This window comes from Sceloporus undulatus, chromosome 3, assembly GCF_019175285.1.
Source record: "Sceloporus undulatus isolate JIND9_A2432 ecotype Alabama chromosome 3, SceUnd_v1.1, whole genome shotgun sequence".
Classification (NCBI taxonomy): Eukaryota; Metazoa; Chordata; class Lepidosauria; order Squamata; family Phrynosomatidae; genus Sceloporus; species Sceloporus undulatus.
The window spans coordinates 71,228,002-71,251,128 of NC_056524.1; the positions used below are offsets into that span (position 1 = coordinate 71,228,002).

General features: G+C 40.6%; 1 protein-coding gene across 1 annotated transcript in view; it reads right to left on the reverse strand.

The window, feature by feature from the left end:
- PRDM15 (PR/SET domain 15) overlaps positions 1-23,127 on the reverse strand; it is a 65,655-nt gene that overhangs the window by 10,104 nt on the left and 32,424 nt on the right. The window contains 12 exon segments of the mRNA XM_042457746.1: positions 382-557; positions 2,105-2,188; positions 3,754-3,885; positions 5,339-5,458; positions 6,387-6,466; positions 7,753-7,916; positions 8,828-8,962; positions 10,762-10,893; positions 12,039-12,133; positions 16,814-16,981; positions 18,893-18,980; positions 19,796-19,890. Coding sequence (XP_042313680.1) covers positions 382-557; positions 2,105-2,188; positions 3,754-3,885; positions 5,339-5,458; positions 6,387-6,466; positions 7,753-7,916; positions 8,828-8,962; positions 10,762-10,893; positions 12,039-12,133; positions 16,814-16,981; positions 18,893-18,980; positions 19,796-19,890 — 1,469 coding nt within the window.

Sequence of the window (23,127 nt, forward strand, 5' to 3'; positions counted from 1 at the left end):
TCGGGCTATGTGGCTGTGTTCTGGAAGAGTTTATTCCTGACATTTCACCAGCATCTGTGGCTAGCATCTTCAGAGAATGCCAGCCTCAGATGCTGGCAAAACATCAGGAATAAACTTTTCCAGAACATGACCATATAGCCCAAAAAAACCCACAAAAACTATGGAAAATATAACAAGATTGTTGTACATTATTGGCTTTATGCCTCTGTTTTAGGCGACTAATGCTGCTGGATAACCCTCTAAGACACAATGGCAATATTCAGTGTGAACAACACTGCAGCAGTGTCATAGCCACACTCTTTAAAACATGGTTCCCTCTCACCAGTCTCACTAGGAAGACATCAGAAACCCTCAGTTTTAAAAGTCTATCTCCACACTTACCTCTGGGTGTTTTCGCCGCATGTGACGACTCATGGAAGCTCTGGTAGAAACTTTTGTCCCACAGAGCTGACAACTTTGGGCTTCCACCTTATCATGAGTCAATTGGATGTGTTTCTGAAGCATGTAATCAGTGACGTATTTTTTATCACATACTGAACATGTCCACTGCTTTCCCACTACGTAACAAGTAAAAGTAGATCTTGAGTATTCACCCTCAAGTATGATATCTCAATACTTAAAGCATTTCAATCACAATAATACAGAACATGTTATATGTTGTAGTATATGGAATGAAGATACCATTTGTAGACACTTATTTACTGGTTAAGCTGAACTAGAATAAAGTAGAGGAAGGCTGGTGAAAAAGAAGATGGGCTCCATTAAGAGTGTAACTTGGATGCCTGTAGACAACCATCAGAATGACCCTTGCCATATGAGATCATGGCTGTAACATTATTTCAGATTAGTAATGCTGGAACCTAAACAGCTTACTAGAAAAGAGGACATTTTAGCTAAGCTTCCTCTCACATTTCTGACCTATATCAACTTAGCTGATATGGCAGAGATCTTGACTTATTTCTGCAGATAAAATAGCAGTCTTCACAGCAAGTTAAAGTTTATTATGGCATAAATCAGACATGATCACCTCACGGCTCATACATGGCCCTCAATCTTATGTGGCCATGGCTATTTGTGAACAAGAAAACCATTGACCACAGTGGGAAAAGCAGCAAAAGACCACTGTTCTTAAATTATACATTCGTGAAAGAGAAACCACAGAACATGGTGGTTAGAACATATTTTCACTGGTCTAGAGTCAAGGTTCCATGATTTGCTTCTCAAGACTAAGAGGTTGTGGAGACAGAAACCAGAGTGTCAGGACAGGAGCAGTGAAAGACCTCTGGGGTTTGCATCTCTCTCTCTTGTCAGAATATAAGAGACTTCCAAAAGCTTCCCAGTTTGGGGAAGCAGCTAGCTCGGGCGGAGGAGGGAAACTGCACAAAATAAAAGATTGCAACTGTCATATTCAAAGGCAACTTCAAAGAGAAACTTTATGACAAACAATTGAAATGAATTCAGAGACATAACCGTGTTGTCAAAGGCACAACAAGATCCCTTTGTAAACTGAAATCAAGAAATTCAGCTGGATCATGTGGCCTGAATGAAGATGAAGTGCGTTCTAGTCCAGAAAGGATCATGCCATAATAAGCATACTAATTTTATGGTTCTGCTGTTTTTGTTCCCCCCCCCCCCATGCATTACTTGCTTTTAATAATTTGACAAATACAGGGAAAATTGCAATAACCTATCAAAATTATGTTTTAATTGAAAAGTTGTTTTAAAAAAGCTTATTCACATTCAGTTCAGAGTATGTACAAATTAGTATCCAAAACCAAAATGTATTAGAATAATATTTATATGGTCCCATACAAAAAACAGCTACTATTTTGGAAATTATCAGAAAGATTTTACTGTGCTATACATTAAGTAATGCTACATGTTTACATACATAATCCAAGATGGGTAAATATTGTAAAATATATTAAACAAACTACCCACAGCACATTTCCAATTTTAAATTTTCTAAAATAGAGGCATTAGATTCAGAATTATGTGTTCTATACATGACCAAGAATATCTTGCAGGTGCACAATCTGGAATCTCTGCTTTCGTTTTCAAAAACCAGTTTTTAGGATTAATAATAGAGGAGTTCTTCATTTACCTGTGTGAATTAGTTTATGGGTCTCCATTGTGTTCCTCTCACTAAAGGTCTTCCCACAGAGCTCACACATGAAGTCTTTGATCCCTGCTAATTAGAACACATGTTTAATACCAAAATTATAATCTTGCCTTGTGGCAAATATGAAATCTTGTGTTACAAAAGATAACCATTCCTTCAGATGCCAAGTTATGTCAGTTTGCAGTTCAGCAAAACAAATGTTAATTGGGGAGTGACTCCAGAAGGTAGTGCTAGAGGTGAGTGTAAGACTTGGGGAGAGAGATCTATGTACAGTATATGCTTAACTCTTTGGCATTTAGTGTATGGACATTTGCTTTGTCCACTATGAAATCACTGGGACAAGTGCTTTGGCAATTTGAAATGAACTACTCTCGGTAAAATGACACCTAGCTGGATTCACATATGTAATGACAAGGGGGAGGGGGAACTACTATCTCTCAGCACAATTCAGAACATTGGTGCTAATTTGGAAGTTCTAGCAGGGGAGTGCAACTATTGTATACCCTTGACCGAAGAATGGTACAGTCCTTCTATCTGGGATGGTCGTCTTCTTCCAGTGCAGCTTTGGGAGGGACGCACATGGAGCGGTGAGGTACCCCCTCCACAAATCTAGAGTAATGGCAAGTTATGTACGGTAAGTGTCTTCAGTCCAGCTTAGCAAAAGCTAATTGGATTGTGAGTATACTTTTTAGTAGTAGCCATTTCTTCCTTCCCAGAAAGGTCCATCTGATGCCAATACATGCATCTATTTATATAATGACATCCTCTACAAGAAACTGGGAGTTCTGTAAAGGGGCTAGAGCTGGTGATATATAAAACTGCTAACCTTTAATACAGCAATGAAAAATAGCCTTTTTTATCGATTATGTTCAATGAGTTTTCAGAAAGGAACTGACATTTTATTTTCAAATATATGAAAGAGCAATGGCAAAAAGTGATTTTGATAGATTAATAGTGAGGTTTGTGTCTGGTTGGAGTTTATAACTGATAATTGTGAAAAAATTATAAAGTGAAAGTAATAATTTTTAATTAATAATTTGTTTTATTTATATACCGCTATTCCAAAGATCATAGCGGTGAACAGCAAGTAAGCTAATTAGCAAGTAAGCTAATTTGCCCCCAACAGTCTGGGTACTCATTTTAGCGACCTCGGAAGGATGCAAGCCTGAGTCGAGCAAGGACAAACGATCTATTTGTTTCATAGATTAGATATTAAATCAGGAAATGAACAATATAGTTAAAAGGTAATAAAAAAGTTAATGCAAGAAGAAAAGGAGAAGTGAAAAGGGATACGGGAGAAGATTGGATGTTCGATAGGAAGTCAAAGGAGAGATGAATGGTAGAATGACAGGGAGGGTTTACAGAACTTAATAGTTAATATATAGAGGTAGTGTTGAATTCAGTAGGTTAGAGGTAGAGTGAGGATGAGGGAGGGACAGGGTTAGGGGTGAGGGTGAATATAGAAAATATTAGACAATGATTAATTCTTTGTATGAATGTACTGTGTGGACATTTAATTGTGAATGGTTTTTGTTAAAAATAAAATTTAAAAAAGGAAGGAACTGACAAAATATTGGGCAACATGGCCTACTCTGTGAGAGGGCCACATTGCTCCTGCCAGTTGTGCTCACCTGTATGCCTTTTGTAATGCTTAAGCATGTTAACTTTCTGTGCAAATTTCCGATGGCACTCCATGCACTCATACTCCTTTATCCCTTTATGAAGCTTCATGTGGTGGCGTAGTGCATGCTTTGTTTTCATGCCTGTAAAGAGGAAAGCTTAGCTGTTCTAAACCACAGTAAGGAAGCCCTTTTGAAAATGAAGAAATAAGACTTTGAATGTTTTGAGCCAATGACCACTTCTGAGGGGGAAAACTGAGTAAAACGTTCATTGGGACAACTTGTCTGGAACCACCTTTGAACTATGATCAATTTTAGAAAACAATCCACATAAAAGCTTTAGAAAACCCATGAAAGAGGTCAAGAAAAGATCACAGAACAGTTTTTAAATGGGACATTCGTAAGTGAAATGGGAAGCTCAGCATGAACTTGCACACAGTTTATTGAAATAATTTTGTTCATTCAGCTGTTTGCTTTGGAAACACCGCTTAGGTTCAAAGATAATTCATGACACTTAAGGCTGCTCAATGCAATTCAAGTGAAACAGAAAACAATTACAGAATGGCAAAGGAGCAGGAGACTGCCTAGTGAGGCTGCAGGATTAGAAAATCCATATCCTAAGACATTTTAGAAAGAGATGTGTAAGAGAACAAATTGCTGTAGAAAACTCAGGGAAATAAACTTTTAACATGGTTGCAGCAAATAAGAGAAGAACAGAAAGAATCAGACTCACTCCCTCCTTTTTTTGTAGTAGCACAACAGAGAGATTTGTTTTTGTTTGTTTTTTAAAAGCCATTTTCTGTGTAAGATACTTCAAGCTACAAATACTTTAAATATTGTGATTAACAATTCAGTTAAAATAGTTGGAAGCAGGATCCATGAAGGAAGTAGGACTTTCTTTGAAACTAAATGTACAGTGTTAAAGATCCCTAGGCCTAATATTTGTAAATAATTGTTAGTGTCCCATCCTTCTTCCAGTGAGTCTAAGGCTGTGTACAAACGTCCCCTCCTCCCTTTTATTTTCACAATCACTCCATGAGATAAGCTGGGCTGAGTGATGGTGGTTTGCTGGAGGTCTCCCATTGAGCTTCACTGTAAGGGAAGGTCTACTTCAGGTACTCCTGGTCTTAGTCTGAAATTAAGAACCACCTGAATTTTGGAGGAGGTAGCTATAACTACTGTCATACTGAAGAAGAACATTCCTACAGCCAACGATGCTCTCAGATCACTGGTGCTAAATGACTTGCATATTACTACAGCTTCTGTGTCATACTCATTGTTCCTGTAAAGAAAAACACCACCAATAGCAATACTTTTTTTTATTACATTTCAGGCACAGTTATATCACCTTTACGCAACCAATGAATAAATGAAGCTTGAAGTCTTATACACTATATATTTTGATAATACATAGGGGAGACAGCTATGGGGAAGTAATCAATCCAGAATCCTGTTCACTGCTGTATAAAACATAAAATGCACATTTCCAGTAATTTATAAGGAACCCTCCTGATTACCAATAAAGATTGATAACCAAAAAAAGAATGTTCTTCATGGCGAACCAGAGATTTTTTGAGATACAAAGGGAGGCTCATACCTTTACCACATTCAGCACATAGATATTCTCGGATATTATCGTGGACTCTCATGTGTTCTTTTAACATGTCCTTCCTTGCAAATGACTTACCACACTGTTCACAGGCATGACTTTTCACACCTATAAAGCAAACAAGGAAAAGAAGGAGATTGGGGGGAAATGTACATTTCATGTGCAGCTAAAATCAAAAGCACATCTTTTACTATCTGTATAAAGCTGTTAAATGCTTCTCTCAAAACAAAATATTTTAAGGAAAGATGTAAAATGAGAGAGAAGCAAAGACACATGAAAACTTGTAATTAACAGAACTCTCAAAGCAGCTGTAAAAAGATCTGCTAAATGTGACAAGATAACATACAAACAATGTAACAGATAAGCAAAATAAGGGGAAACAGAAAAGGGGAGAGAAGGGGCAGAATAAACTATATTATCAGGGTGACTGAAGAAAGCATAGGGAATGGAATAGGAGATGCTCCAAATTGTATCCTGCATTAGAAGGGTACGAGAACTGACCATGTTTCTTATCCATCAGGACAGGACATCTCATCGAGGGATTAGAGAAGCAAGAGCCTGTTTTTCTCATTCCAACCAGTTATGGATGAAATAGTTTTTGTTTTTAATCTGACTCCTATGTACCTCTATTCCTATCAAGCTGTCAAACTCTCTCACCACTCCTTGCCAGGACTGCAAAATTTAGAAGGGCAAGTGGGGGAGGAAGATCCAGCCAATTCACAATGCAAGATGCAACTATCAACCAAGGCTGGTGCTTCCAGCAGACTCAACCTGCTTTATAACTTCTCTAGGCTGCAGGTAATGTATTAAGAGCATCTTCCTATCTTAAAAATCCTTTCTCCCAACCACCCACACGTAGAGAAAGCATAGGTTTGGACAGAATTTCCTCAATGCAGAATTGAACATTACAATTAAGAATTACAAATTACAACACAGAATTAAGCACTACTATCCCAGCCAGTAGAATCCAATTACAGCAAAAAGCAGCAGCAGAACAATTTTTTTGTTATTAAGAACAGTAATAAAACAAATCTACCTGTATGTATAAGTTTATGCCGTTCTAAATTTCCTATGCTGTTAAAAATCCTTCCACAGATTTCACATGGATGGATATATCTAAAATAGGAAATAAAGATCAGCTACCAACAACTTTTTTTCTGATTAACTGAAAATCTACAATCTTAAAGGTGTATTTTTATTTGAAAGAAAAGAAATGAAACCATTGTTTAACAGGGTACCATTATGGAGAAAACCAAACTGCATTTCAATATATTTGTCTTTCAAGCTACTAGATTAGCTCCTTCATAGGTTCACAGGATCAAGATTTTTGTTTTTAAAATTTCTGCAGATTACAAATGAGCACTGAAATGTTTCTATAGATGGCACTTTCAGTTTTTAAATTTGTATATAGATTTATGGCTTTAAAATTTTGTTATATAGGCATACGCAATTATGCATGAAGAACATTGTTTTACATTATCCAACTAAAGATAATAAGAAAACATCACATCCTTTTCAGACAAAAACCTCTTTTATGCTAGGATTTTATGTACATTCTCATCAGCTCTCATAAAGATTATTATTCCTATGGTACAGTGGGCTGATTGAGGCAAAGCCAAAAGGTAGAAGGTTTGTGCCCAGGTGTTACATCAGATACTGTTTCTCATTCTGTTTCTCCCTGCCTCACACAAAGCCTTCATGTGAAGCATAACACTGCACTCCCACATTATTTCTACATTATTAGTGAAGGAGCATTTGTCAACTAATTTTGCTGCTGCTATGATTAACTGTGTTACACTTCAAACTGGCAATGTTTCTTCTGATGTATATGTGCAAAACTACCTTAAGTTATTTTCTCTAGATAATATGCTTTCAATCAGGAGCAGGCAATTTTAAAACCCACCCCAAACCCATCAGGAACTGCAAACCATCTGCAGTTAATGATTTTGGAATGGCAATGGCTATGGGAAAATCTGAACATTCATTTTAAGACCAGACGTACTGGGAGGATATGCCCTGGACCTTATTTTGAAGGTGAACTAGGTTTCCAGGGGTGTGATTTGGCTTTAAAGAAAAGTGACTGCTCCTCTGTGTGTTGTTTTGAAGAAAAAAAATACTGCCCCTTTGTGAATATTCAGCAGTGGAGTGTAAAATTCATAAATGGGAGTCACAAAAAATGTGTAGTCCATTCCTACTTTAAGCAGAATCCTAGCTGAGTATTAAAAATCCATTAAAAGCTTGTCCCTGACTACTCATATTTCCTAAAGCTTCATCATCCTTTCTAAGAAATGTGTTTAAGTTGTAATCCTTTCTCACTCAGAGGTTTCCAATGAAATGAGATTTGCCCACAGCAAGCTGTGGAATGCAACCATGATTTAGTTTAGACAGATGAATTTGCTTACTTCTGCACATTGGGGTCAGGCAGGTTTTCCCGATGAATTACCATGTGTGCATGGTAAGTTGCCTTCAAAGCAAAGCGTCTATTGCAGATACTACAGCCATAACCTTTCTCCTTGTGAATTTCCATGATGTGTTTCAGATATTCTTTTCCTCTGCCAAATGTCAACTATAGAATGAAACAAGAGTGAATGTAACACATTGGGAAGATTGGGATGCACCTTTCAAAACAGCCACCACTTAGCCAATGCAACTTTGGAATATGTAAAGTATATGCAGTCTGTTCCGCGTTTTGCTGGTGGCAGTGAGGTTTGATGGAGTTGATGAGATAGATGGCTTAGAATGCTCAATTGCTCAGGGAAGAAAAATGAAGTCAAGCATTTATGAAAGATGTGAGCACTGCTGATTTGGCTGGAGTACTTCTCACAGGAGAGATAGATAAGAACTATACTAGGAAGTATGGCCCGGTACAGAGTGCCCAAAAAGGGCGGTCTGCCGGCGCCCTAGTTTGCTCCCCGAGGAAGCCGCAGCAGACAAACCGTGTGGCTTCCTCGAAGATCAAAAAGAACCTGCAAAAAGTGGGTTCTTTTTGCGGTGCCATTATGATGGCGCAGTGCGCCAATGGCGCAATTGCGACATCATTATGGTACTGCGACGTGCGGATGCTAGACGTCCCTTGCGTCAAAATGGTGGCGTCCATCTGTACAGGGTGCTGCCATTTTGACGTACAGAAGATGTGCTAGGGTTGTGGGGCATCTGTAAGCGACCCACCAAGGCAACTCTAGCACGTCATCAAGACGTGCAACAAAGCCCGTCTGTACCAGGCCATCAAATGCTAAGGGAGAAAGATTTCACAGTCCCAACACATCTCAATATCACCTGCCTTAATATTTATTAGGTTTAGCTATACCCCCTATGGAAGGATAGAAAGCAAATAGGTTAATAAATATGCACACCAGAACAGACATAGGTTTCTAGATCAGAGCACATGGCTAGACATTTTCTGACTATTTTAGATATTTTTCATGCCTATTCTCCCATTCCATCTCACCACAAAATGTCTGAAAGGAGTAAAACTACCTGGCACCTTTTGCAGCTATACTTGTGAGGCTCAGAATCTACACTTCCATCAGAATTTTCATCATTTTCCTCTGAAGAAATTCCAATTTTGCCAATAAACTCTTCTCTCTGGTGATCATCCATGATAGCTATGTCCTATGAAGAGCAGAAATGTCAATTCGAAATCTTACTGGACTCAAAAAACATTTTCAATGGCTATAACATGTCTGCTAAATTCTCTAAAATAAAGAAAAACAATAATTCCATCTGCTTCTCAACTAAATTTTATTGATAGCAAAACAGAGCCATACGGAGGAGGTCTTCCTGCTCTATTCCCTATTTTCAGATAGCCAAACTTGCATGAAATTGGGAAATTATGAGATATACTATTTTTTTAGCCTATCGCATGGAAAGTTTGCTGCTTAAGTGCCAGCAACAACAACAAAAATTCTTCAATAGTGTAAACATGAAAATGTTATGTCAATTTATGCTTCTTTGTGCTTTTCCATGACATTTTATTCGTACTGAGAGAACAAGTACAACCCCCCCTTTTATTCTCTACTCCATTTCTGTACTAATTTTTTATTCTAGATCTCACAGCCATCCCTGAAGCATAATTTTTTTCAGCTAGACATATGATTCTGTGGAGAGAACACAGGCAAATTAGAATGCTGACAGCAGCCAATGGGAGCTAAGCCAGGAAAAGGTGGGGTCTGTTCCCAGAAGTGAGTATAAACAGAGGGGCAAAGCAATGTTTGGGGTTAGTTAGGAGAGTTTTATTTTACCCTGAAGGATTTAGCAGCTAAGGAGGCTGAGGAGACTCCTATGAGGTGCAGTTTAAAGGAGTTTAGTACCCCAGTTAGGGGAAAGAATGGTTCATAGCTGAAGAGAGATGTTGATTGTACCCCGAGAGGTTAAGAACCACTGAGGCTGGAATAGGTTGCTGTGAGGGGCAGTTGGCAAGGGTTTTTAGGTACCCAAGATGGGGACAAGGAAAGTTCTTAATTAAATTGTTGTGATAATATCCTGTGGGAGATATAGTGCTTGGTGACTAGTCGAGTCACAGGTAACCAGAAGGGTTAAAAGATACAGAAGACAGATAAAGGTTCTGTGAGAATTTAGACTGTAAAGGAACATTTATAAGGCTATAAAGAAACAATTACAAAGATAAGCAAAAGAAACTGTTTAACCGTGTAACCACTAAAGTATTTACACACAGTATTCATCTTGAATGCCATCCACTAAGAAAGATACTGTATTCAACCTGATTTGTAAATAAAGTCCTTTTGTTTGTTCAACAAGCAGTTGTCTGAAGTGGTTAAAGGAACATATCCAAAATGATACAACCAGAGAGAAAAGTCTTTTAGGTTTGGGACACATCCAATAGTGGGTGCCAAGTAATTGGTGCCAAGCTTTGGGGGGCGGAGTTGAAGACCCAGAGGGCTGGCATCTAGAGAAAGTTCTAGTGTAGGAGGCACTACAGATGAAAACTGAGTTCAAGTGTCTTGTCACAAATTAGGTGGCGAGCTGGTGGGATAGTTGCCACCTACGTGATAAATTGATGGCAGTGATTGAATTTAAAAGACCCACTGGGCTGCCATCTGAGAAAAGTAGATGGGTGGGTGAGTACCACTGTCACAATTTGGTGACAGCAGTGGCACACAGTAAAAAGGAGTGAAATGTTTTAAGAAATTTTTACAGTGCCATGTTGTCACAGTTACATATTATATTATATGTTTCATGGCTTGTTAGATCTTAATGCAAAGTGAAACAATTGAAGTTGATAACACTTCAGAACTGACCTTCACCCTTTATTTCTTGTTATACCAATCCAGTCAATTGTTTTCCTGTGAATTCTGGATGTATTTTTCAGTTCTTGGCAGCTTCTTCCTACTGTTACTCAACTTCAGGCTTGATTCAAATCACACTGCACACTCAAACATTAAACATCCTACCTTAAAATGAACGTGTATATGATCTCTCAAGACATCTACTCTGAAGAATTTACGGCCACAAATTTCACAGGTGTATTTCTTGTCTCCATGTGTCAAGAGGTGCTTGTTCATATTGCTTCTACATGAAAATACCTGGAGGAAAAAAAAAGTTAGTGGATCAATTTTGTTTTCCTGTCATGTGTGAGATACAAACTATTTCTTGAAGACATTATTTTAGTAGGAATTTGACTCTAACAGTATAATCTTAGGACAGCGTATGTGAAAGTAAGTCCAACTGAATGGAAGTCCCATTAAACTAAACTGGAAATATATCTAAACAAAAATACATAGGACTGAAGAGAATATATGTTAATAATGTAATACTTTATCCATATGCATAGTTCCACCCACCATGCCACAACATTAAGAAATATCATTTTGGTTCCATGTACCTACTTAAAGTATTCTTCCAAGGTACTTCAGATAAACCTCAAGTTCTGAAAATGCATAACTGAGGATATGTGCCTTCCATGTTTTTAATATCCAGCAACTGACAAAATCAAGTCAATAAATCCAAAACCTAGCATGACTAATTTTGTAAGACCAAGGGGGACTCTAGATTGGTGCGTCTTAACAGACTCCACTATGCCATATATTAACCTAAGGAGACTTCCTAAAGTAAATTGCAATTTTTTGAACTACAACTTCCACTATGCTTATGGGCTGTGTTTGACTCAGAGAACTGAAGTCTAAAGCATCTAGAGGGACAAATGTTTCCTACTCCTGCTATAAAGAGAATTGATTATAAAATCTTTGACTTTATGAGGGTCAGATAGCATTTAGGGAGTATCTCAGTGTGGAAGCTACCCCTGGTTGTTGTTTTTTATTTGTTTTTCGGGGGAGCAGATTTGTTCAGGGAGGTTTGTCTTTGCCTTCATCTGAGGCTGAAAGAACGTGACTTGCCCAAGATCATCCAGTAGGTTTCCATGACTAAGCAGGGATTTGAACTCTTGTCTTCAGAGAAAATGCTCAAACCTGCTCTCCTGCTATTAGCTTGGTTCTTTATCAACCAGTCATTTTTTTAAAAAATAGCCAAAAAATACAGTCATCGTTTTGCTTGTGGTTTTATATATGCTTCTGCATGGACTCTGCTATTTGTGGTGAATGTCAGTAATACAGATGGGTAGTTGGGAGATCACAAATATGGGACTAGTGCACTGAAGCTGTGAAAATACCCCTGTGTGAGCAAATTCTCCGATTCTAAAACTAAAGTTGTACCATTCAATGAGAAATCCTACCTTTCCACATACAGGACATCCAGAAGGCTCTTTTTTGTATCTGACCATGTTCTCTGCACTGTGTTCAAATTCCTCTCTTTTCACACGCCTCACTCCTTAAGGTAACAGTTCCCACCAAAAAAAGAACAAATGTAAATTAAAACATGTTTTTGATTTCATATGAATAATAACACATTCAAGACTACAGCAAAGCATGGAATTTACATTCTGAAAATCATGCTTAGTTTTTGTGTTCCACATTACTGCACAGATGGTTTGACAATTCATCCTTGATAAAATGTCATGTTTGAGTTTCATGCTTATATCAAGTTTTGAATTTTGTTCTGTCATGTGCAATCCTGACTCTCCATCAACCGTAGTATGGTAGCTCAACTACTATGACTCAGTTATTCCTAATGCTATGACTTTTCATCATGAAACAATCTGTGTATTTAACAATAGTATATAGTGTAATAGCAGAGGACAAGTATGAGTAGCTCTGTGGCTTATGATGTAACTGGATGTGTGCCAAAAGAATGTTCAGCTGCTGACATGCTCAGAGGAGATCAAACAATTGAATTTTGTGAAATCCAATTTGTTTATCACATACACATTCTTACGGCAACTAAAGTGGCGAATGAATACATGGGCATCACCTGATGGCCAATATAGAAGTTGGGTAAACTACATAATTGGAAGCAGAAGCTGGAGAAGCTCCATTCTCTCTGCAAAAACAAAACTGGGAGCATATTGTGACACAGACCATAAACTAATAATATCAAAAATTAGACTAAAGCTAAAGAAAAACACTAACTCAATCACTGTATGAAACTACAACCTGAAGAACATCTCCTTAAAAATGTAAAAAATAATGTAAGAGATAGATTTGCACTATTAAGCATGATTGACTAGGAGAAAGAAGAACTCTGGATGGAAACCAGGGACATTGTGAGGGAAGAATTCAAAAAGATAATCTGCAGCCCAAAAGAAAGAAAAGTCCCATGGACAACAAATAAAATTCTTCAAGTAATTAAGGACAGATGAGAAGCCAAAGTAAAAGCGGGCAGAAATAGAGTCAGAACCTTGAACACAACTACTTACTACAGACATATAAGACCAGATTGGTGTCCACTTCCCAAAAGACCTTTGTTTCGATTGCTCCAAAATTATGGAATGACCTGCTGGAAGAGATCCGTTGTATTACTACCCTAGATGCTTTTAAGACAGCTATTAAAATGGATCTTTTCCGGCGGGCCTTTCCCATCTGATTCTGTATAAGCAGTCTACCCACCTAGCCTCCCCTATTGCTGCCATTGCTCCCCATCCTCTTCCTTAGAAGAAGATATCTTCTTGCCAAATTTTACCCGTGTTTTAAGGAATTCACTTGGAATGTTTTTTAATGTCATTTATTGTTTTAATCTCTTTTTATGTATTGCTTATGTTTTTATGATTGGGGGATATGGAGTTATTTGTTTGATTGTAATTTTAAATGTATCATGTTTTATCCCTATACTGTTGGAATCTGCTTCAAAAAAAGCGGAATATAAATACATTTTATTATTATTATTATACCGCCTTGGCTTAATCATTAATCAAAATGGGGACTAGAGTCAAGAAATCAAAAGAAGACTAGGACTCTGAAGGACAGTTACGAAGGAACTAGACAAGATCCTGGTGTGCAAAGAAATAATATTGGATACCAAAGTTAGGATTATCCATGCCACTATATTTCCAGTTTTCATGTATGACTGTAAAAGCTAGACCATGGGTTGGCAACCTGCGGCCCGCGGGCCACATCCGGCCCCCGGAGGTGCCAGGACCGGCCCCCGCTCGCTCCTGCCACCGATTGCCGCCATTTTAAAAAACAAAATGGCGGTGCCCATCTAGGAGGCCCGGTGTGCTCCCTGGAGTCCTGTTCGAGGGCTCCAGGGCCGTGCCAGGCCTCTGAATGGACCCTCCTCCCTCCTCCTCCTTCGCCCTCCGCCCTCCTGGCCCTGCCCTTCGCCCTTCAGGCTCGGCTCTCCTGGCTCTCCCTTCTCTCTCCGCCCTCCTGGCCCTGCCCTTCACCTTCTGGCTCCGCTCTCCTGGCTCTCCTGGTTCTGCCCTCAGCCCTCCCCCCATGGAAGAGCGGGGAAGGGGGGAAGGAGGAGGAGGCAGAGAACGAAAGAGAAAGAAAGAAAGAAAGAGTCAGAGCCACTACCACGCAAGAGAAGAGGTTGGTTCATTGGAGGAGGAGGGTTATCGGAAGCTACACCTACTACCAGTGTGCATGCATTTTCCCCTGTTCTGTGGCCTTCAGGTAGCTTCCACACGCTAACAAACATTGTTATTATCATGCATATATCCCTTGGTATTCTCTTTGCAAAACCCTCCACATGGGCTGGCTGTTTGGGTTGAGACATTGTGCATGCATTTGATCTGGATTTCCTGCATGGCAGGGGGTTGGACTGGATGGCCCTTGCAGTCTCTTCCAACTGTATGCTTTCCCTCTGCTTTCTAACTTTCAGGTAGCTTGCATGCTGCAAATATTGTTATTCTTATGCTTACATCCCTTGGTATTCTCTTTGCAAAATCCCTCCACATGGGCTGGCTTGCTCTTTTCTGGATTGAGACAGTGTGCATGCATTTGATCTGGATTTCCTAATTTTTATTTAACTTTACTTGTTCTTGTTCTTCATTTTGAATATTGTATATGTTTCCATTTTGTTTTTTACTTCAGATAATGTTTGCAGTGTATGTAGGAATTATTTATTTTTTATTTATTTTTAAAAATATTATTTAATTATTAATTTTTGAGCTTTGGCCAAAGGATGGGACTGAGGAGGAGAGCTCCCGACATGCGGCTCTGCCCCCGGAGGGAGGAAGCTCCGCCCCGGTGTGCGGCTCCGCCCCAGAGGGTGGAAGCTCCACCCCTGGTGTGCGGCTCCGCCCCCAGAGGGTGGAAGCTCCACCCCCCCCCAGCTTCGGCCCCCCAGTTGTCTGAGGAACAGCAACCCGGCCCCCGGCTCAAAAAGGTTGCCTACCCCTGAGCTAGACAGTGAACAAAGCATATAGGAAGAGAATCAGTTCATTTGAAACGTGGTGCTGGATATTGTGACTGCCAAAAAGATAAATAAATGCATACTAGAGCAAATAAATCCTGAATTTTCCTTTGAAGCCAAGATAACTAAAGTGAGAATGTCATAATTTGGACATATCATGGGAAGACATGATTCCCTAGAAAAGACAATAATGCTTGGGAAGGTAGTAGGCAGTAGGAAAAGAGGAAGACCTGATTACAGTTGGATAGACTCAATCAAGGACACCACAGCTCTGAGGTTGCAAGACCTGAGCAGGGCTGCTGATGAGAGGATGCCTTGGAGGTGTTGCATTCATAAGGCCACCATAATTTGAAGTTAACTTCATGCCAGTTAACAACAAAATACAGTGAGCCTGCGCCATACACGGGCCCGTTAGAAGCGGATTTCAGCTTATGCTGAAGCAGCCTAAAAAATGGGAGAATGTGTGGGTGCATGCATGGCCGCGCAGCGAGCACAAGCCTCATTATATACAATGGGGTTTGCGAATGGTGCGTGCGGCCATGGGGCAAGCGCAAGCCCCATTGGATATAATGGGACTCAAGCATACGCACATTTTGCTTTATGCGGGGGGGTGGGGGGGGGGCCGGGAAGGGTCCCCCACCAAAAGCAATGGACCACTGTACAGTGTAAAGGTCTCTTGACTGAAGGAACTCTTGAATGATTATTATTATGGGATTTAAAATAAAGCAATTCAGAAATCATATTGAAAATATGTTCAAGATATTTAGCTTTTTATTTAAAGTTTTCAGAATATGCTGATCTCTTAAATTTACTGATATGAATTAGTCTACAATAAATTGTAGAGAAGCATTGTGCACAATTACTGTGCTCGCCTCAGATTTTTTTAAATTACCAGGACGTTTCCCTAGTCTTGGATTTAGCTGAATAGTGCTCGACTTCTGTCCTACGTTCCTAGTAATTTGGGGGTGTTGTTGTTGTTGGTTTGTTTTGGTATTGTTGATTTGATATCCTTGCAATGAGTAAAGGTTTATGTATGCATGATGCACCTTTTGTAAAAATTCTCATGTCAAGTATTTTTGCCTAAAATAATAGAAGTTGTACTCAACTGAAAAACCGTCTGCACTGTTTTTCTAAGTTTCTCAGGCAAACAGTAATTTAATGTCGCACTTATGTTGATCAGCTCTAAATTCTGTAGCTATAGAAGCACATCCAGCAATAAACTGTCAACATATATATGTTTCATATTTATTTCTTCATTACGTTAGCTACCAACAATAAGGATTAATTTTGCTTTGACATGCACAAGGAAAGACAGAAAAGTAAGGACATGTAAGAATGTCAAAAAGGGCATGATCAGTCTTTAAATCTCATTCAATATAAGAGAAATGTTGGACAGTTTGTTTGTTTGTTTGTTGTATCTATACCCTGCTATTCTGCCACAAAGCATCTCAAAGTAGCTTACAGACTGTTGATTTGATAATTCCCTGTCCTCAGGCTTACCACCTAAAAAGATGATATAAAAGGAGAAGGGAAAGGCAATGGGGAAGGGGATCAAGTCCAGCAGACATACAGTTATACATGGGTGGTGCAAAGCTTCTTGTAATTTACACCAGTACCATTATCATGAAGACAAAAAGTATGTCATCTGTTCAGCTTTGGAATGATTACCATCAGCCAGACAGAACACTTGCTCAAAATCCCAATATAAACTGACAAGACAAGACTGAGAATAAGATCCATCACAAAGGTACTTACCTTCTAAATGCCGCCTCTGGTGATCCAACATGACATCCTTCCGATAAAACAACTTATTACAGATCTCACAGGCAAATTTCTTTTCTCCATGTTTCTTTTTGTGTTTTGAGAGATTGCTGTTTGTAGAAAAAAATCTAAAACACATCTCACATTGAAACGTCTTGTCATCTATAAGAAAAGAGGGAAACAAATAAGTTATGTTATATATATATATATATATATATATATTACCATTCAGTTGTTTTTAAGAATGTGCCAAGCAATCCAGCCGCACAACAGAGCAAGGGGCTTTTTCTTAAAACTAAAAAGAAACTCTGTCATATGCTGCATTATTCATATTAAATGTTAATACCCTGATGGTAAAGCAACACACTGATGTGACAATGCCCAGTGCAGCTTATACTAAAGTTACCTATATTGGTTTCCTGGGTGGGTCAAATGTGGGGGAACCACCTGGCATATCAGTTGAAAACCTATGCAGATGTTGCTGTGTGCCTTCAAGTCATTTCTAAGGAGAATAATGTCAGGGATGATGGGCATTGTAGCTCTTCACCTCTGGCTCGAACTCACCACCTTGTTACGCACCGGCACTGACCAGTTTTGGTCAGTGGATAAAGCTTTGCTTAAAAGCAGCAGAGTTACAGAGAATAGGCTGAAGACCCTGACAAACTCTCCAAGCCTTCTCACTCTTGCTTCCACAGAAGTCTTCACACTTCTTCAGGATCCAGCTGGCTCTTGTATCTTCACCCAAGACACCAGACAACTCAGTAGTCTTATATAAAAGATCTACTTTATTCTACTATATACAGCTCCAAAACTATCCAACACTACTCCTCCACAACTACCCACAAAATACATTGGGATTCATAGCCATTATTATAGTCCTTGGAAAACAACACCCACTCTTGTCAGTTTCCACCCAGTGGGCGTGTACACCATTTTCATTGGTTCTCTTGTTTCATCCCACAATTAGTGATTTCATCATCTCAGCCTTGTCCACTTAACAATTGTCAGGTGTGTTCAATTATCCACTTTGCATTTCTGTCCTTGGCATTTAGGACTTGTTAATTGCATTACCTTTTACACCTGTGTGGCTTCTAATTGCTTTTGCTGAGTCATCCTGACTCTCACATACAAGTTTTATTTCTTTCACTGTATATCCCATGTTGCATTTTCCTTAACAAATAATTCATAGGGTTTTCTGGGGCTGAGATCGTGTGATTTGCCCAAGGTTACCCAGTGGGTTTCCATGGCTGAGCAGGGAATGGAACCCTGATTCCACAACAGTCCACTACACTACACTGGCTCTCCTATGCAGAGATGTAATACCAAATACGTGCTGTGTATCAAGACAGAGAATGCTATGCTAACCTACCTTGGTTAGAACAACATGCAATCAAAATCCTATCACTATAAGCCTCTTGCGTATTGCAGTGATGCACTACTTCATCCAAAGTACAGTGGTACCCCGGGTTACGAAAATAATCCGTTCCGCGGCGCCCTTCGTAACCCGAAATCTTTCGCAAGCCGAAAAAGCCATAGGCGCTAGCGCTGGAAGCCGCGATTTGGTGCGAAAAAGCGCCGAAAAGCACCAAAAATTTTTTTCGTAAGCCGAAAAAAAAAAAACGTAACCCGGAACAGTTTTTTCCTATAGAATTTTTTCGTATCCTGGAAATTTCGTAACGCGGTGCTTTCGTATCCCAGGGTACCACTGTATTCATATGGGCCTGATAGGATCAAAATGTAGTTGCGCCTCAACACAGCCCAAACAATGATTTCAAAAACCACAATGGATATGTAGAGCTCGATGCTGTAGTTCCCTTCCACTGGTGGAAGAAGCACATTCAAGGAAGATAGCTTTGCTCAATTTTCTGAAATGAGATTGTGGCTCATTTCACCTGAACAAGTTATGGTTATGGAAAACTGAGGTGCACGTATTTGTCAATTTTTATAATGGTTTTGTATAACAAGGAAGGAATACAGACCTAACCATTGCTATCTCATTTTTTACTCCATAAATAAACTTATAAACCACTTCATATAGCTTAATTGTACAAGATGATTTGATTATCACCATACCTGTCCGACAGTTGTGGAATTCTAATGCACTCTCTATCCGAAAAGCTTTTTCACATGTAGGACACCTATACCTGTATTCATTATCAACCTGGGGATCAAAAAGTAGAAAACTGAAAAGAAAGCACAATAAGCATGCACATATATACAAGACATTTGTGCTTTAAAAATACTCCTTTGATTTGTTCTCCAATAAAACTGTCTTCCTCCCCAATCCCACAGACTGTCTCCTCCACTCTCACATAGAATGTCACACATTTTTTAATGTATGGAAAGTTTGTGTGGCCTTTACTGAGGTTCCTAAGCTTTTGAGAACATAGAGATAACATATCTGGAGACAAAATAACTGTGACAGCAATCTTATGGTCCTTGGAATGAATTCTAAGGACCAAACATTAAAATCAAACTTTCTTTGTGCCTGCACAGAGGTAAGTCCATGGATGAAGAAGGAGCTCCTCCTTGACAAACCTCTATTCAGCAGCTGGAGGCTTAATTATTGTTACCCTTCTGCTGCTGGAACCTGTATCACGGAAAGGGCAAAAAGGAGGATGAGTCCCGGGCAGATTAAGCAGGTTCGGGGAGCCATAAAAGCAAAAACCTGTCTGTTCCAGTGACATGCCACCAAATAGAAAAAAAAATTATGACAGCTTCAGCAATAAGAGAGTAAAAATACAATGATTGGGATAGAGCAATTACTGCTGCTGGAAGGAGGGAGGGAGGAAGACCGATTCAATAAAACACACCACCTAGTGCCCTGTTAGCATAGGAAGTGGTGGATCTTCTTCCTCATTTGCCCGTTGGACGGCTCAGTATGACTAGAGAGAGTGCCATCCCTGCATGTTCTATCCCAAAGGAGCACAAAACCCTATAATCATACCTGCCTTGTTAATGTAGACTAATACTGACCTCATTCCTGCTGTGTTTGTATGAAACATGCTGCTTCAAACTCTCTTTTCGACTAAAAAGTTTGGCACATTCCTCGCATTTGAACAATTTGTCACCTAAAGGATCAATTGCAACAGGACAAGATCAAGTTATATTTTTATTAAACTAAAAACTGAGGCCTTTTAAAATGAAAACATAATAAATGTAAACTTAATAGGTAGCTGTCATCAATTTGATCATGCTTTTGTGTAATCTGTCTAAAATATTCAGACTGCTACCGCTGACATGACTTCTTGTTTATTAGAGAAATTAAATTCTAAAATGACAGATGTCATTGAAATGTAAAAAGGGAAAAAAAAACGAATATACTTTGATACACTTTTCAGGCATTCTCTCTCTCCATCCCAATTTTAGGGTTGTAAAATAACAGTTTTAAAACAGGACTATGGGTGGGGTGGGAGCATGATGGTCCTTGGGGGCACTATAAAAACACACTAGGGGTACATCCACACTGCAGAATTAAAACAGTTTGACACCACTTTAACTGTCATGGCTCCATCCAAAGGAATCCTGGGAACTTGTGGTATGGTGAAGGTATTCAGTCTGATCTGTTAGAGAGCTCTGGCGCACCAAATTACAAATTCCAGGATTCTGTAGGATAGAGCCATGGCAGTTAAAGTGGTATCAAACTGTTTTATTTCTGCAGTGTGGATACATCCTTGGAACCCATAGGTAGTTCACAAACAGGACTTTGCCTGTCCTCCCTTACTGCTTATCCAGGACTAATTTATTATGTACTATATTTTGTATCAATGAACCAATTCTTGAACAAAAAATATTTATGCACAGGTTTGCACAGAAGAAGCATACAGGCAAATATAAATTAGACATTTTGTGGCAAAATGCATAGAAACTGGAGTTTGTTCCTTCTTTTGCCAATGATCAGTTGTGTTTTGCATCCAAATTAATTCACCAGGAGAAAAGGACAGGTTGCTTACCTGTAACAGTATTTCTTCGAGTGGTCATCTGCGAATACATACAAATGGGTTTCACTGCGCCTGCGCAGTGCTGCTCGGAACCTACTGGAATCACTGGGCAAAGTTAACTTTGCAACATATAGAAACTTTTTGGCGGTAACTCCGCCCACCCGTTATAAGGCCCCTGCCTTCCCGTTCTTTTCCCCAGTTCCGCAATTTTTCCGCCAAGCAGGCGATGGAAGAGCCAATAAGAGCAGGACACTGAGGGGATGGACGGGTGGGATTTGTATGTATTCGCAGATGACCACTCGAAGAAATACTGTTACAGGTAAGCAACCTGTCCTTCTTCGTGGTCTCTGCGAATCATACAAATGGGTTTAGACTGACAAGCTTAGGTAAGTGGCGGAGGGAGTGTCCTGAAACCAAAGCTATGGTAAAACAAGGGTATATTTATTGCAACAATAAACACCTTGAACCATAAAAGAATCAGTATTTTGTTTATGCACAAACCAAACATAGCAATAACATTGCCAAACCTCAGAAGGGAACAAGTGTCATGCAAGACCAGTCCCATTGAGATTGTGCAAAGCAACATTCAACAGAATGTAAAACAGTGGCATTATGTACATAAATGCTGAAAACACAAACCATCAGTAGTGCAATTAATGCAACCCTGAAACCAACACAGCCCTCCCGAAAGCTGCGTCTCGGATGGCTCTGGTGTCCAACCTATAATGCTTAATAAAAGTCAGAGGTTGGGACCAGACAGCAGCCTTGCAGACATCCTCCAAGGGAATCCCCGACAGGAATGCAGAGGATGCTGACATTGCCCTTGTGGAATGAGACCGAACCCTGCCCGGGAGAGGTTTACCCAACAGTTCATAGCAGAGGTGGATGGTACCGGCCACCCATTTGGAAAACCTCTGCGCAGACACAGGCAACCCTCTTTTCGGCTCCGAGTAGCATTGAAAAAGTCTTTCGGAGCGACTGGAGGCAGCAGTTCTGTCCAAGTAAAAAGCCATTGCTCTCCTGACATCAAGAGAGTGCAGGCTTCGCTCCGCATCCGAAGTCGGGTTGGATGCGAGAGTAGGCAACACAATGTCCTGACATATATGGAAAGCAGACACAACCTTAGGCAAAAAAGTAATGTCTGTCCGAAGGACCACCTTGTCCTTGTGAAACCTCAGGAAGGGCTGGTCCCTTCGCAAGGCACAGAGTTCGCCCGCACGGCGGGCAGAGGTGATGGCCACAAGAAAAGTGGTTTTCCAAGTCAGTAGTCTCAAGTCCGCTGTGGCCATCGGTTCAAAGGGCTTGGACTGGAGCGCGGACAGTACCGCCTCCAAGCTCCAAGCCGGTGCCGGTACCGACACAGGAGGATGCAAATTGGCACATCCCTTAAGGAACCCTTTCACCAAGGGATTCCTGAAAAAAGAAGCCCTCCCCCCGAATTGGTACTTGGCACAAATGGCAGATAGATAGCACTTAATGGATGCGAGGCACAGCCCCTCATCCAAAAGCGCCATCAAAAACTCCAGCACCACTGGAGTGGACACCTGAGCAGGAGACAAGCCCTTTCGATCAAGGAAGAGGCTAAACCTCCTCCATTTCAGGGCGTAGGACCGCTGGGTGGAAGGTTTCCTTGCAGCCAGGATCACCGTCCTCACCACCTCCGGCAGGGCGGTTAGGGCTGTATCCTCCAGGCCACCAGCGGTAGGCTCTCGATGTCCGGATGGGGAATCCGTCCGTCCTGGATCGATAACAGGTCCGGGCGGGGGTCGAGGCGGAGGAAGCATCTCTTGGAGCGGTGGAGAAGGGATGCGAACCACAGCTGTCTCGGCCACCACGGGGTGATCAGGATCGCATGCGAACGGTCCGTTGTCATCTTGGACACCACCCTGATGATGAGAGGGAACGGGGGGAAAGCGTAGAGGAGCTCTCCCGTCCAAAGGAAGGCGAATGCGTCTCCGAGGGATCCGACCATTTGCTTCCTGGAGCAGAACTGGGGACAGTGGCTGTTCCATCTGGTCGCGAAGAGGTCGATCCGGGGAGTTCCCCACCGGTCGAAGAGGTCGTCAACCGTCTCGGGATGGAGCCTCCATTCATGGCACACCGACGGAGATCTGCTGAGGCGATCTGCCAACTCATTGTCCTCTCCGGGAAGATGAATCGCCTGGAGGAGGACCTGTCTCTGGACGCACCAGTCCCAGATGCGGAGCGTGAGGTCGAGCAGGGTCCTGGATCTGGTGCCTCCTTGTTTGTTGATGTAATACATCACGGTGGTGTTGTCCGTTGCCTGTGACAGCGGATTCGAATGCCCTCAGTGCCTTTTCGACTGCCAGCATCTCCAGAGCGTTGATGTGGAGAAGCTTGTCCTGG